This window comes from Lonchura striata, chromosome 25 (genome assembly GCF_046129695.1).
Source record: "Lonchura striata isolate bLonStr1 chromosome 25, bLonStr1.mat, whole genome shotgun sequence".
Classification (NCBI taxonomy): domain Eukaryota; kingdom Metazoa; phylum Chordata; class Aves; order Passeriformes; family Estrildidae; genus Lonchura; species Lonchura striata.
Genome location: NC_134627.1, coordinates 7,272,142 through 7,287,516, shown reverse-complemented (window position 1 = coordinate 7,287,516; position 15,375 = coordinate 7,272,142). Strand labels below are relative to the sequence as shown.

General features: G+C 65.6%; 2 protein-coding genes across 2 annotated transcripts; both read right to left on the bottom strand.

Annotated features, from left to right (window-relative positions):
* Window positions 1-1,512: 1,512 nt before the first annotated feature.
* On the bottom strand, window positions 1,513-4,025 carry LOC110471910 (retinol dehydrogenase 8). Its single transcript, XM_021532963.2, has 6 exons — window positions 3,929-4,025; window positions 3,697-3,858; window positions 2,904-3,083; window positions 2,736-2,829; window positions 2,468-2,651; window positions 1,513-1,885 (listed from the first exon to the last, which is right to left on the bottom strand). The coding sequence occupies exons 1-6, from the start codon at window positions 4,023-4,025 to the stop codon at window positions 1,646-1,648; spliced, it is 957 nt and encodes a 318-aa protein (XP_021388638.1). The 3' UTR covers window positions 1,513-1,645.
* A 2,022-nt stretch (window positions 4,026-6,047) lies between these two features.
* On the bottom strand, window positions 6,048-11,855 carry GRB7 (growth factor receptor bound protein 7). Its single transcript, XM_077788424.1, has 14 exons — window positions 11,709-11,855; window positions 11,467-11,611; window positions 10,646-10,802; window positions 10,443-10,564; window positions 10,298-10,375; window positions 10,069-10,206; window positions 9,874-9,984; window positions 8,987-9,085; window positions 7,216-7,308; window positions 7,015-7,131; window positions 6,876-6,936; window positions 6,711-6,798; window positions 6,301-6,394; window positions 6,048-6,194 (listed from the first exon to the last, which is right to left on the bottom strand). Exons 1-14 carry the CDS (start codon window positions 11,837-11,839, stop codon window positions 6,048-6,050), a joined length of 1,581 nt encoding a protein of 526 aa, XP_077644550.1. The 5' UTR covers window positions 11,840-11,855.
* Between the last annotated feature and the right edge of the window lie 3,520 nt (window positions 11,856-15,375).

Sequence of the window (15,375 nt, the reverse complement as noted above, 5' to 3'; positions counted from 1 at the left end):
AATCCTCGGGGGATCGAGGACACGGGGAGCGGCTGGCAATTGTCACACGCTGGCGACAGGAAAGTCCCAGCAGAGGATTGTTTTTAGAAGAATCTACTTCCAACCCTCACCGTTCCGGCCCTTGCGGCAGCGCCTCCAGCCCGGGCCCGCGGGGCTGCGGCGGGATAGGGGCGATAGCCCTGGGCTCGAAGCGGTGCTGCATGGCCTCGGAGGATGCTCCAGGTGGGAGGTGATGCTCCTCAGCCTCAAACATAACCCAGGGGCTCCCTCCTGCTCGGGGATCCCCTCACCCTCAGCAGCTCCGCATTCCCCCCTCTCTCTGCCCGGGATCGCCGTGAGCAAGGCTGGGAGCAGGGCTGGGGCTCATCCTGCTGCCCCCAGTTCCCCCAGCACCAGCCCCGTGGCTGCTCCCCCGGGCACTGGGGGTGTATGAGGGGGGTCCTGTCCTCCCTCAGCCCGGTTTCCCACAGCTGTGGCTTTGTACCGGGAGCCCCCCTTGTTGCTCTCCGGGGCCGGGCAGAGTCACGCCTACCAACCCCCCCCCCCCAAACCTGCCCCCCAAACGGAGAAAGTTAGTCAAATCTGCAGAAACCGCAGCGGGGGGAGGCAGCGACACTGTCACCGCTTTGATGTCACCCCTGCACGTCCCACAGGTGCTGCCATCACCCCGGGGACACGGTCCCATCACTGCTTTGCCATGAACTCGTGCGAGAACGAGGGGGGGGGGATAATGCAAAAATATTTCCTTCCCCACCTCCGTCCTGTCCCCACGGTCCCTGGAGCCGGCGGAGCTCGGGGAAGCCACGTGCGGGGCACACGGAGCTGCAGCCGCTTCCATCCAGCCCTCTCCGGGGAGGCTGGGGGTCCCTCCAGGGCTCCGGGGGCTGTGCCAGGGAGTGCGAGGGGAGCCAGGAAGGTTTCTTAGCAGCCGAGCTGATTCATGCCGGGCCTCCTGCGGTTTCCCCCTGCGCTCACCTCCCGGTGCTGTCACGCCAAGCACCCACACGCCAGCGCCCAGGGTGAACCCACCCCGCCGTCACCCACCGGGAGCTGGAGGGGAGTCCCTGGGGCAGAGCGAGCTTCTGGGTACCCCTGCACCCACCTTGCCCCCAGTCTTCATCAGACATCCCACCCCCACTCTGCACCAGTTCCTGCACCCCAAATACCGCCCCTGTGCCCCTCTGAACACACCAAACACCCCTGTCACCCTGCTCCCTGCCCTCCCTGCACCCCCTGTGCTGCCCCAGTGCCCCAGGCAGAGGTGACACAGAGCCCCCCACCGTGGGACACCCCCGACCGCACTGCAGTGCCTGGAGGAAGGAGGATGCAGCTCCGGGGGGTGACGTGCTGAGGTCCCCTGGGTGTCACATGCCCGTCAGTCAGAGGTTCAGGTGCCCCTGGGGAGCAGGAGGCAGGCAGGGGGCAGCTGCCAGCCCTTCCCAGCTCTGTCACGGCCGCTGCACTCCCGGAGGAAGCTGCTCTGCGTCGCTCACCCGGCACTGGTTATAAATACCCTCCCCATTTTAATGTGGCGGCGGCGGGAGCTATTTCAGGCCGGGAACGGGAAGCGAAACCCTGCACGGCTCCCGGCCCTCTTGTCCCCATCCCTGGGATGGGCTGGGCTGTACCCAGGGGCCACAAGGGCTTATTTAAAGCCCAGGAGCCGCACGCCCGCCTTGACCTTCTGCGCGTTCCAGCGGAGCAGGCGGATGGCGCGGAGGCCGAAGCGCAGCACGGCGTCGTACTTGAACACCAGCTTGTAGAAGGCGTCGGTGATGAGGGCGCCGCTGGGGTCGGCGTGTTTGAGCGCAGCCATCGGCGTGTACGCCACGTTGGTCTGGTGCCGGAACGGCGGCCGCGCCGCCTCGATCACCCGCAGGGTGTGCTGCACGTGGGCACGGGACTGTCCCCTTCTTGTCTCCCACCCTGGCCCACCACAATTGCTATCCCACCCCTGTCCCCCACGCATCCCCCAGAACCACTTCTGCATCCCATCTCCATCTGCACCTCCATCCTCACTCACATTCCCATCCCCTCCTTTCCCATTCTCCTCCTATCCCCATTCCCATCCCATCTCCTTCTCATTCACTTCTTATTCCCATCCCTAAGCCTTACCCATCCTATCTCTAATCCATCCCACCTCGCCCCATCACCATTCCTATCCCCAACTCCTTCCCATCCTACCCCGTTTCCATCCCTTCTCACTCCCATTCCATTTCCTCCCATCTCCACCCTCAGTTCCTTCCCATCTTATTCCCATCCCATCCACATTCCCATCCCACCACTATTCCTATTCCCATCCCCAGCCAGGCTCAGCCCCATCAGGATGGAGCTGTCTGGGTGCGAGCCGCCCCGCTGCTGGCTGGGCATTGCTGGTCCTTGTTAGGGCTAATTAACACCTCTATCCAGCCCAGCCCAGCCCAGCAGGGCACCCCCAGCCCACCGGGGTCCCCTGCCCGCCTGTCACCTCTGCGATGTCCTCGGGGGTCTGGCCCAGGCTGGTGAACACATCCCTGGAGTTCTTCAGGTAGACATTAGTGAAGATTTCGGCTGTCTCGGGGTCGGTCCGTGAGTAGTCGGCGCGTTCGGCTTCCTCGTACAACTTCATCTCGAATTCCGTCATCACCGGCCCCGGCTCCACCAGGCTGATCCTGCCCAGGGATGGGGCACTGGGCACTGGGCACCCCCAGACCCCCGGCCCCGGTGGCTGCACGGCTGCCTGCCCCCGCACTCACGCCACGTTGAAGCGCAGCGCCTGCACCACCAGGCTCTCGCAGAAACCCTCCACCGCGAACTTGGAGGCTGAGTAGATGTCATTGAAAACGATGCCTGGACGGTTGGGGAGCTCCAGTCAGGGCTGGGTGAGCGCTGGTCCCCCTCCAGGGCACCCCGTTTTCCCCTACCCTGCAGGCCCATGATGCTGCTGATGACGACGATGTGGCCCCCGCGGCGCCGCTTCATGTCGGGCAGCACCTCCTTGACCAGGCGGACGAGGCCGAAGAAGTTGGTGTCCATGAGGTTCTGCATGGCCGCCAGGCTCTGGCACTCCAGGGGTCCCGCCATGCCCACCCCGGCATTGCTGACTGTGGGGTGGGGGGCATCAGTGGGGTGTGCCCTGGGCAGGGGGATCCCACAGCCTGGGCATGGAGGGTCCCTGGTTCTCGGAGTGTCCCCAGCATGGGATGCCCTGGGTGTGGAGGGTCCCTGGTTCAGGGTGACCCTGGCATGGAGAGTCACTCGTGTGTGGGGTTAGGGGGTCCCTTGTGTATGTGTCCCCTGGCACAGAGGGTCCCCTGTGCTCGGAGGGTCCCCAGCATGGGATGCCCCGGGTGTGGAGGGTCCCTGGTTCAGGGTGACCCTGGCATGGAGAGTCACTCGTGTGTGGGGTCAGGGGGTCCCTTGTGCATGAGGGTCCCCTGTGCTCGGAGGGTCCCCAGAATGGGATGCCCTGAGTTTGGAGGGTCCCTGGCACAGGGATGTCCCTGGTGCAGGGGGTCCCTGGCATGGACAGTCCCTGGTGCACGGGGTCAGGGCCATGAGGTAGCCCTGGCAAGGCGGGTGCCAGCTCTGGGAGCACAAATAATCCCCACAAACGGCACGGGGACAATCTCGGCTGCACAGCCCCCGGTACAGAACTCCCCACCATGGAGTGTCCCCACACCGGGCTCACGGTGGGACGGGAACCCGGGTGCTCACCCAGGATATCGATGTGGCGCCCGGGGATGCTGTCGAGGCAGGCGCGGATGGAGCTTTCATCGCACACATCCAGCTGCTTGATCTCCAGCGTCCGACCCAGCGCCGGCCCCGCGGCCGCCGCCAGCGCCCCGCTCCTGCCCGTGTTCCTCATGGTGGCGATCACTGCGGGCACAGCGGCTCAGCCCCCGCGGGCTCTCCCCGGGGGTCTGGGGGGTCCCTCCGCCCCGCTCACCTCGGAAGCGGCGCTGCTTGTCCCTGGCCAGCCGCACGGCCAGCGCCAGCCCGATACCGGAGGAGCAGCCGGTGATCAGCACCGTCCTGGGAGCCATGGCACGGCTTCCCCCCCGCGCCCCAGCCCCCCGCATTTATAGCAGCTGCCCCAGCGCCAGCCCCCCCAAATCCGGGCGCTTAATCCCCCCCGGATAATCCCCCCCCCAACTCCCGGGGATTTGGGGATTTGCGGCGGCCGCGTGGCTGAGCCGCACGTGGTGCCCGGGCAGCACAGAGGGGCCTTTGTGTGGCACCCGGGGCGCTGTGGGGACACAGCGGGACACGGGGACACTGCCAGGCGTGGGGACACTGTGGGAGACAGGGACTCTGCCAGGCGTGAGGACACTGCCAGGTGTGGGGACACTGTGGGACACGGGGACACTGCCAGGCGTGGGGACACTGTGGGAGACAGGGACTCTGCCAGGCGTGAGGACACTGCCAGGCGTGGGGACACTGCCAGGCGTGGGGACACTGTGGGACACGGGGACACTGTGGGACGTGGGGACACTGTGGGAGACAGGGACTCTGCCAGGCGTGGGGACACTGTGGGACACAGGGACACTGCCAGGCCTGCAGACACTGTGGGAGATGGGGACACTGCCAGGCGTGGGGACACTGCCAGGCGTGGGGACACTGTGGGACACAGGGACACTGCCAGGTGTGGGGACACTGTGGGAGATGGGGACACTGCTAGGTGTGGGGACACTGTGGGAGATGAGGACACTGCCAGGTGTGCGGGCACTGTGGGACACAGGGACACTGCCAGGCGTGGGGACTCTGCCAGGCGTGGGGACACTGTGGGACACGGGGACACTGCCAGGCGTGGGGACACAGCGGGACGTGGGGACACTGCCAGACATGGGGACACTGTGGGAGATGAGGACACTGCCAGGTGTGCGGGCACTGTGGGATGTGGGGACACTGTGGGACACAGGGACACTGCCAGGCCTGCAGACACTGTGGGAGATGGGGACACTACCAGGCGTGGGGACACTGCCAGGCGTGGGGACACTGTGGGACACAGGGACACTGCCAGGGGTGGGGACACTGTGGGATGTGGGGACACTGCCAGGGGTGGGGACACTGTGGGAGATGGGGACACTGCCAGGGGTGGGGACACTGTGGGAGGTGGGGACACTGCCAGGCATAGGGACACTGTGGGATGTGGGGGCACTGCCAGGCGTGGGGACACTGTGGGACACGGGGACACTGTGTGACATGGGGACACTGCCAACCGTGTGTCACCAGCACTGGGGGGGCTCTGGGGGTGGGAAGGAACGAGGCAGGACTCTGCAAAAATAACTTTTATTATCACTGGTATAAAACGTGTCCCGGTTTAACTGGCCTCGAGGAGATGTGGGGGACACGGTGGTGGGTGCCCCCCTCACCCCCACACCCCGGGACCCCGCTCCTGGGGACCCCAAAACCCCCCTGGTGTGGGGGCAAGGAGTGCCAGGCCCCTGCAGGGACACTCGGGGCTGGTGCTGCAGGGCAGAGGGGAGAAAGTGCTTGAGTGTGGGGGTCCTGGCGCTGGGCTGTGCCAGGCTGTGCCAAATCATCCTGATGGTGCCGGGCTGTGCTGAGCTGTGCCATGCTGGCAGTGCCAGGCCGTGCCGTACCACCCAACTGTGCCAGACTGTGCCAAACCGCGCCATGCTGGTGGTGCCGGGCTGTGCCAAACCATCCCGCTGGCACCAAGCTGTGCCAGCAGGGCCAGGCTGTGCTGAGCTGTGCCGTGTCAGTGGTGCCCAGCTGTGCCAAACTACGCTGGTGGCGCTGGGCCGTGCCAAGCTGTGCCAGCAGGGCCAGGCTGTGCTGATCCGTGCCGTGTCAGTGGTGCCCAGCTGTGCCAAGCTGTGCCATATCAGCAGGGCCAGGCTGTGCCAAACCACCCCGCTGGTGCCAGGCTGTGCCAAACCATTCAGGTGGTGCCAGGCTGTGCCAAGCCGTTCCGTGCCAGCGCTGCTGGGCCGCCTCAAGCCGCGCTACGTCGGCGGCGAGGCTGAGCCGAAAGGACGCCAGCGGTGCCAGCCTGAGCCAAGCCCCGCCGTGCCGGTGGTGCCAGGCTGTGCCAAAGTGGCTCAGAGGGCCACGCAGGTGCAGTAGTGCCGCAGCTTGCAGGGCAGGATGCCGCGGTTGATCTGGTGGAACTCCACCAGCTGGATGAGGTCGGCGAAGCGCGTCTGCCCGTCGTCCATGGTGAAGTAGAGCCGACCCTCCTCCTCGCTCTGCCGGGGGGGCTGCAGGTCAGGACCCCTGTCCCCAGCCCCCCCACGACCCCCACGACCCCCCAGCCCCCCAGCCCGACCCCCCCGGCCCCAGGCTGGCACTCACCGGCAGGATGAGGTAGTGCTTGATGCGCTGCAGGTGGCACAGGGACAGCACGAAGCCCTTGGGGTTCCGCTGGCTCTCCCGCACCAGGAACACCCTGCGAGCCCCAGCGGTGTCACCGCCATCCCCCGGGTCCCCTCTGCCCTCCCAGTGTCACCCGTGGGGTCCCAAAAACCTCCTGGGAAAGACCCGGGTGTAGCCCGCTACCCCCTGGCATCTCTTGGAATCTCTGCGTCCCCCAAACCCTGCGACATCCCGGGAGCCACGACCCCCCTGGGATCGCTCACCCTCACCCCACACGTGTCCTGGATCCCCCCAGGAGCTGCGGGACCCCTTAAATCTTGTGCTCCTGAACCCCCCAGGAGTCCCCAGGAGCCCCAGGGACCCCGACCCCCCACCCTAGGGTGCCGTACCCGTCCACCAAGCCCTGGCGGCCCATGAGCTGCTGGGTGTCCTCCCGGGAGATGCGCCCGTGGAACCAGGGCTGGGTGCGGTGGATGGCTGCGAGGAGAGGGGTGTCAGATTTGGGGGGGGGTGTGGGGGACCCCCCCTGCCCGGGCACCGAGCCCACGTCTCACCGGCGCTGAGCGGGGAGCTGTGGCAGGCTGCGGGCAGGCTGTAGCGGTGCGTCGTCTTCTTCTGGGCACACAGAGAGAGGAGAGCACCTTAGGGTGGCCTCGGGGGGACTCCCCCTCGCTGCCCAGCACCCCGACTCACCCTCCAGGCCTGTGCCTCCTCCAGGGCCACGCTCAGCACCTCGCTGGGGTTCTCGATCACCCGGCCCGTGCACCCTGAGAAGTCCATGGCCACCAGCGCGTTGTCCGAGACGCTTCGCTGGGTGGGAGGGGGGGGACAGGGGCGTCACCCGAGGGTCCCCACGGGCCGGGGGGCTGCGGGGGACAGGGAGGGGACACTCACCAGGGGCGTGGGGCCGATCCAGGGGGGTTGGCTCAGTCGTGCCTGCGCTTGCTGGTAGTTGCGGTAGAGCTGCATCCCGTACTGGGGGAACAGCTCCGTCAGCTGGGGGGGCCCTGCTGTGGGGTGGGGGGCACCCAGGGACACTCGGGGACACCCAGGGACACCCAGGGACCTCCTTAGCCACCCAGGAACACTCAGGGACACCCAGGGACACCCAGGGACACCCAGGGGCCTCCACAGCCACCCAGTGCAGGGGGCGGGGTGGATCTCTGCACCCATTCCACGTGGGCACAGGGACACCCACCCTGAAACGTTTTCGCTGGGATGGGGTGATCCCTCCAGCATCCCCCTGGAGCCCCTCCACATTCCCAGGCTTGTCTCTCTCCAGCACCTTCCCAGCATCCCTCCAGTGTCCCCCGGTCATTCCCCCGTCATCCTTCCAGCACTGTCACCTTAAGCCCTTTTTCTGACCCAGACATGGGGCAGCTGAGAGGTGTTTTAAAAGCTTTTATTCCATTTTCAGTCTCATGTGAAGGGTGAGGCAATCCAGATGTTATAATTCACACCATCACAATCAGAAGCCAATTATTTCCTAATTACAGAACATTTTAAGTGTTCTTTGACCTCTCAGCTTCTGCTACCCCGTGCTGTAAGTGCCTTAAAGCCAACCACCTAAAATTACCCCCTGTGGGCCCGACTACAATGCATCTTTCACACTTCTATTTCTCCAAAGCATCTAGTCTTATTGACAAGTCCACCTTTTGAAACTCATTTTCCAGTTTTCCTTTTTCCCTCAACAATATCTCTCCTATTCCACGGCGCTTCCGAGCCACCATTCCTTATCTCAAGGTTTGCACAGGGATGTGTCACAGTGAGCTCATGGGCACTCGATTTCCCCTTCCCCGGAATCTTGTGACTCTGATCAGGATAACCCTGGACCCTCCTTCCTGCCCTGATGGGAGAGCCAGGGAAGCCCACCCTGTCCAAAGTCTGTACAGACCCCTGACATTTCCTGTTCGTCCTCTTTTGCCCCGCTCTCCACATGGACATCACAGAATAAAGAGAGCTGCACCAACATATCTCGGGGTAAGAGCCTCTTTTGGAAATCTTTGCCATCTCCTGATATTCCTCCCCTCACAGCCTCGGATCTCTGGGTTAGCCTGATAATTTAGGGGGCTGTGCAAGGTGGGGAACGTCAGGGATGCACAGCACCACCCTCCAGAACACCCCTGTTATCCCTCCAAATTCCCTCCAGCATCCCCCTGCCATCACCCCAGTGTCTTTGCCATCACCCCATCGTCTCTGCCGTCACCCCAGCATCTGTCTTTGCCGTCACCCCAACGTCTTTGCCGTCACCCCAACGTCTTTGCATCACCCCATCGTCTTTGCTGTCACCCATTCATCTTTGCCATCACCCATCATCTTTGCGTCACCCCAACGTCTTTGCGTCACCTCATCATCTTTGCCATCCCCCCAGCATCTTTGCCGTCCCCCCATCGTCTTTGTGTCACCCCATCATCTTTGTGTCACCCATCGTCTTTGCCATCACCCCATCATCTTTGCCATCACCCCAACGTCTTTGCTGTCACCCCATCATCTTTGTGTCACCCATCATTTTTGAGTCACCCATCATCTTTGCCATCACCCCAACGTCTTTGCTGTCACCCCATTGTCTTTGTGTCACCCCATCATCTTTGCCATCACCCCATCATCTCTGCCATCCCCCCAGTTCTTTGCCGTGCCCCCAGCGTCCCCCCGGCGCGGGGCTCACCTTGAAGAGGCGGAAGGCGGCCACCCAGCAGCTGCGGCTCTGCTCGTCCTCGCTGCAGAGCAGCTTCAGGCCCTTGGCGCCGCTCCGCACCTTGTGGGGCTGCGGGAGAGGCCGGAGCCGTCACGGGCTGCTGGAACTCCAAATGTCCCTCAGACATTTTTGGATGTTCCAGGCCTTGGTCAGAAGCATTCTAGACCCCAGCAGGCAGCTGCAAACAGCTGTGGTTTTGAGTTTGAACCATGGAATGAATTACCAACTTTGGAGGTGGAACAGTCACAAAGGGTTAGATAGGATAGTAAAAGTAGTTACAAAACAGAGGGGAATTTTTTTTAGTATTGTACAGGGGTTTTAGCACATGTACAGGGGGGTTTTCACTTTGTACATGGGGGTCAGAAGTTCTAAGATGGAGTAAAGTGGGCTGATCCTGTTCTTCCTCCTTCTTCTTCCTCACCTCCATGTTCTGGGTGAGCTGGCACTTATGGATTGGTTTAGAGTAGAAAAGCACTTTGTAATATAGGTAGTAGGTATTGGGGAAAAACTATAAACATGTAATATGTAATATATCATATAAAAGATAGCAGCAGCCCTGGGTGGGGAGAGAAGACACCAGAGAGGATGTCAGGGTGTGTGTGTGCCTCTGCCTGAGCTGCTGAGCAAACTGCAGCAGCAAGAGAAGAAAATCTTTTAGATAATTTACAATAAACTGCCTTGAGACCGAACAATGAGAAGCTGCTGAGCCTTTCTTTGGAAGCACGGGTGGGAGGAGAGACTTTTCCACCACACGAGACCCCAGAGCAAGCCCGGGGTTCTCACAATGAGGCAGCCCCAGGTGGCTCAGAGGTGACAGAGAGCCCTGGGCAAGGACCACAAGCGGGGACCATCCCCACCTTGATGCAGAAGCCGAACTCGGTGGGCGTCCCGTAGAGCTTCTTGCCCTGCGTCATGTAGTAGATGTTGGACTCGGTGAGGTCAGCGAAGTACTGGAGGTGCCGGGGGTCCTGGGGGGCGGCGGGGGGGTGTCAGGGCTGGCCCCGCTGCACCCCCTGGCCGTGCTCCCTTTCCCCAGACCCCCCTGCCCTCACCTTGGAGGTGCCCTTGGTGGAGTAGTAGAGCCCCGAGCGGCGCAGGGAGAAGTGGAAACGCTTCCAGACCTTGCGCCCGGCCTCCCGCAGGTGCAGGAAGCCCTGGACCTCAGGGCAGCTGCCAGAGTTGAGGAAATTCTGGGGGGGAAACACGAGGGCTGAGGGGCACGGCGGGGTCCCCGGGGCACGGCGGGGTCCCCGGGGCACGGCCGGGCGTGCTGCCCCATACCTGGATGAGCTCGGAGTGCGCCATGCTCTTGTTGGCCTCCAGGCAGCTGGACACCATCACCTCAGGGAACAGCAACTGCTGGGGGACCGAGGGTCAGCAGGGACCCTTGGGGTGCTCAGGGGGGTGACGGAGGGCGCCCACCTACCGCGTTGCTCTTGAAGAGCTCGTACTTGGCAAAGTTCTTGCGGAACACGAAGCGGCTGTCGGCGCCCGGGGCCCAGGAGCTCTGCACCTCCACCACCGACTCGTGGTCCTCCAGGCAGCGCTCTGGGCGGGGGGACACGGGGGGTCAGCAGGGTTTGGGGGTCCCGCGGGCCGTGCCCACGCCGTGCCCCCACGGGCGCTCACCCAGGGCCAGGTGCTGGTGCAGCTCCACCAGGGCCCAGCTGTGGTCGTGCAGCGCGCGCGTCCTGCGCACCAGCGTCTCGCAGAGCTGCCGCGCCGTGGTCGCCGCCGAGGCCTCCAGCGAGCGGCACACGCCGTCCTCGCCGAACACCTTCACCACCTGGGGATGGGGGACGGGGGGTGTCAGGGCTGCCCCCAGCACAAGGGGACCCTGCTGAAGCACAGAATGCCCACCCCACCTCCCGCTCCCCAGCTGGTGTGGGAGGCGGCTCCTGTCCCCTCCCTCCCCAGAGTTTTGACTCATTTCAGAGGTGGTTCCTTCCCCAGCGTTGAGGTCCCTCTTTCCAACCCCTCGGCCCCCTGGCTTAGGATGGTGGGATCTCTGCAGAGGGCTCCCTGTCCAAAGGCTGGGACCCCATCCCAAACCCTCCGTGGGAGGAGGTTCCAGCCCCAGAGCTGAGACCCTCCACTCTCCCCAACCCCCTGACTCCCACTGGCACCTTCGTGGGGAGGTCCCTGTCCCAAAAACCCCCTCCCCAGCCTGTGCAGGATGTCCCTGTCCCAAACCTCATCCCCCCGTCCCTTCCCAGCCCCTGACCCACATGGGGGGTGCCCTAGTGGGGGGGGTACCTGCCCCCAAAACCCCTCCTCAGCCTGTGCAGGGTGTCCGTGTCCCAAACCTCATCCCCCCGTCCCTTCCCAGCCCCTGACTCCCGCTGGTGCCCTCGCGGGGGGTCTCTGCCCCAAAAACCCCCTCCCCAGCCTGTGCAGGGTGTCCGTGTCCCAAACCTCATCCCCCCGTCCCTTCCCAGCCCCTGACTCACATGGGGGGTGCCCTCGCGGGGGGGTCCCTGTCCCAGGGCCGGGCTGCTCAGGATGGGTGAGTTGGAGGGGCTGCAGAGCTCGGGGAAGGGGTTGGGGATGCTGGGCAGCGACGACGCTCGTGGCTCCTCCGGTGGCGGCTGCCGGCTGCAGGCACGGGGGGGCTGGGTGAGCTCTACGCCCCCTGTGACCCCCCCCGAGCACCCCCTTCCCCTCCCCAAATCCCCCCGCGGCTCACACCCACCTGCTGCCGTGGATGAAGAGGGGCTGGGAGCGCCTGACCTCGGGCGGCCCCTCGCCCCCATCCCGCTCACCAGGACCCCCATCCTGCTCGGGGGGCTCCCAGAGGCTGCTCTGCTGAGCCCCCCCGTCCATGGCATTATCTGTGGGGGGGAGAGAGAGAGGGGGTCTGGCTCCGTGGGTTGGTCCTCGTTCCCTCGGGAGGGTTCATGGCTACATTTGCAGGGGGGTGAGGACACCACCCCGGGCTCCATGTGGGCTCCCACCCCTGGCACCCACCCAGGGGTGTTTTCCCGGTGCCCAGACAAGCCCTGGGGCTCTGGCTGAGCTGCCGAGGGTGTCCCCATCCCCCCAGTCCTGTCCGGGTGCTGTGGGCTGAGACCCCCCCAAGAATCCCCCACATCCCAAGTGGGACCCACAGCAGGCTCTGGGAGCAGCGGGCGATGCCGGGCTGAGCTTTGCCAGGCCGAGCTTTGCCAGGCCGAGCCGTGCCGGCGCCGAGGAGAGAAGGAAGCCGAGCGCGGCGGCGGCGGCGGCTCAGCCCAAACACCTCCTCGGGTCCGGCCAAACCAGTTCTGGCGGCCGCTCCCAGCTCCACCTCACCGCCCTGGCATCCGGGCCCGGGCGGCCGCGCCGGCAGCCGGGGGCGAGGGAGCCGCCGTGGGAACCCCCCGAGCTGGCACAGCCCCCCCGGCTCCCCACCCACGCCCCGCTGCCGGCGCCCACGCGGTGCCACCGGGGCACCGGGCACCGGCTCCGGTACCGGCTCCGGGGGCAGCGGGGATGTGCCACGGCCCCCCCAGCACATGGCACGCGTAACACACACGTGGCACCCACGGTGGCACCCGGCGGTCCCGGGACACCGGGCAGAGCCGCGTTAATCATTCGCCCGTCGCTGCGCCCACCTCCCGCCGCCTCTCGGGTCCAAGTCCACGGCTGGGCAGGGCTGATGGCATCCCCGTCCTGTCCCTGTCCCCGTCCCGTCCGTGTCCCTGCAGTGTCCCTGTACCCATCCCTGCCGTGTCCCTATCCCTGTCCCCATCCCGTCCCTGTCCCTGCAGTGTCCCTGTCCCATTCCTGTCCCCATCCCTGTCCCATTCCTGTCCCTGTCCCCATTCCTGCCCCTGCAGTGTCCCCATCCTTGTCCCTGCCCTGTCCATGTCCCCATCCCGCCCCTGTCCCTGTCCCAGCCATGTCCCCATCCCCATTCCTGTCCCCGTCCCTGCCCTGTCCCCATCCCTGTCCCTGTCTCCATTCCTGTCCCTGTCCCCATCCCTGTCCCCATCCCTGTCCCATCCCTGTCCCTGTCCCCATCCCTGCCCTGTCCCCATCCCTGTCCCTGTCTCCATTCCTGTCCCTGTCCCTGCAGTGTCCCTATCCCATCCCTGTCCCTGTCCCCATCCCTGTCCCTGTCCCTGCAGTGTCCCTATCCCATCCCTGTCCCTGTCCCATCCCTGTCCCTGTCCCTGTCCCTGTCCCCGTCCCTGTTCCTGTCCCATTCCTGTCCCTGTCCCCATCCCTGCATCCCACCAGGACCCTCTGCTCCCCTCCGCTCCCTGCCCCGGCTGTGCCAGCCCTGTCCCCCGTCCCTGGGCAGACCCCGGGGCCATGTGGGGACACGGGGACAGCCAGGGGTCCGGCAGGGTGACGCTGCTGGTGGGGCACAGCAGGATACAGGGCGTGGGGAAGGTGACAGACGGGGCCCTGGGGCTGGGACACGGCCCTGCCACCAACCCTCGTGGCCTCAGGTCACCCCGGGGTGAGCCCGGTCCTGGTGGCCGTGGCAGGGTGGGGACACCCAGGGTGGGGACAGCCAGGGTGGGGACACCCAGGGGACAAACAGGGTTATGGGGTGGGGGCTTGGAGGGGGTCAGGACCACCGGGATGGGCCCCAGGGCCACCAGGGCTATGGAGCAGGGGGTGCAGGGCCACCAGATCGAGGGTGCCAGGGCAGGGGGACGGGATGGCAGAGCCACCAGGGTGAGGGAGGGGATGGCAGGGCCACCAGGGTGAGGGAGGGGATGGCAGGGCCACCAGGGTGAGGGGGTGGCATTCCAGGGCCACCAGGGTGAGGGGGTGGCATTCCAGGGCCACCGGGACAGGGGACAGCGTGCCGGGACCACCGGGCTAAGGAGCAGGAGCCCAGCTGTGGGTGGGGGTCCCGGGGGTGCCCGGGGTGGGGGGTCAGGGCTCCCCAGGGCCGCAGAGGCAGCAGAGGAGGCAGGGCGGGGTGGCTGAGGAGGAGGAAGAGCCGGGAGGAAGGCGGGAAGGGGCGCAGGGAAGGGAAGGAGAGCTCCGGGGTGGTTCCCGGCAGGATGGGCACGACACCCCGGGATGAGCAGAGACCCCCCCCCCGGCTCCAGGAGCCCCCAGGCCGGCCCCGCTCCTACCTGCAGCTCCCGGCGCGTCCCGCAGCCTCCCGCCGGAGCGGGGATTCCTGTTCTCCCCGGCTTTATCTACCTGCGCCTGCCCCCGCCCCCGCCTGACATCACGGCGCCCCGGGCCTGCTGCCCGGTACCGGCCCCCCACCGACACCCAGCGGGGCCCCCCAGCCCCCCACCGGCCCGCTGCGGAGTGTCCAGCCCGGCCCCGGGGGGCTGCACCCCCCAAACGCACCCCCCCGAGCTGGTGATGGGGAGTTTCCCACAATGCACCGGGGTGACCCCTGGGGCAGCGGGGGGGTCTCGGTCCCCTGGGATGTTCTGGGGGGTGAGGGTCCCACAGACCCCCCCGGTCATGCTCCGAGAGCCCCCAAACCCCTGGGACCCCCAAAGCGGGGCTGGAAGGGTCCCACGGCGGGCGGGGGGTGTCCCCGTTGTCCCCTGAGGGACCCCTGCAGTGGGACCGTGGGGTGGGGGGTCGTGGGGGTCTCTGCGGGTCAGGGACCCTTCCAGGAGGGTGGGGGGCGATATTTGGGATATGGGAACGCAGTGGGATGTGGGGTCACTTAGAGGCTCTGTGGGGTCCCTTGTGGGTGTCCCCTTGCGGGGTGACCCCACCCGGGGTCTGGGAGTCCCCACTGGGGTCTAGGGGTGCCGTGGGGGTCACAGAGCACCTAAAGGTGTCCCCACGGAGGGGTTCGGGGGGGGATGTGGGGGTTCCTATTGGTCTGTGGGGACAAGGCCCCACAGAACCCCCGCGGGGGTTTTCATTGTGGGTCCCACGGAGCAGCGGGGGAATTGAGAGCTCCCGTGGGGGTCATTTCAGGTCCCACGGGTCCCGGAGGTCACCGTGGGTCCCGTCTTGGGTGACACAGGGGTCACTGAGGTCATTGAGTGTCACACGGTGGGGGGGTTGCGTGTCCCCCGTGGGTCTGGGGGGTCACTGCAGGTGACACGGGGTGAGTTTGGGTCACTTTAGGTCAGTAGAGGTGACCTGGGGTCACTGTGTGTCTCACGGGGGTCACTTAGGTCATTGAGTGTCACACGGTGGGGGGGTTTGCGTGTCCCCCGTGGGTCTGGGGGGTCACTGCCGGTGAGTTTGGTCACTTTAGGTCAGTAGCGGTGGTCTGGGCTCGCTGTGTCCCGGGGGTCCCGCGGGTCCCGGGGGTCCCGGGGGTCATTGAGTGTCACACGGTGGGGGGGTTGCGTGTCCCCCGTGGGTCAGGGGGGTCACTGCAGGTGACACGGGGTGAGTTTGGGTCACTTTAGGTCAGTAGAGGTGACCTGGGG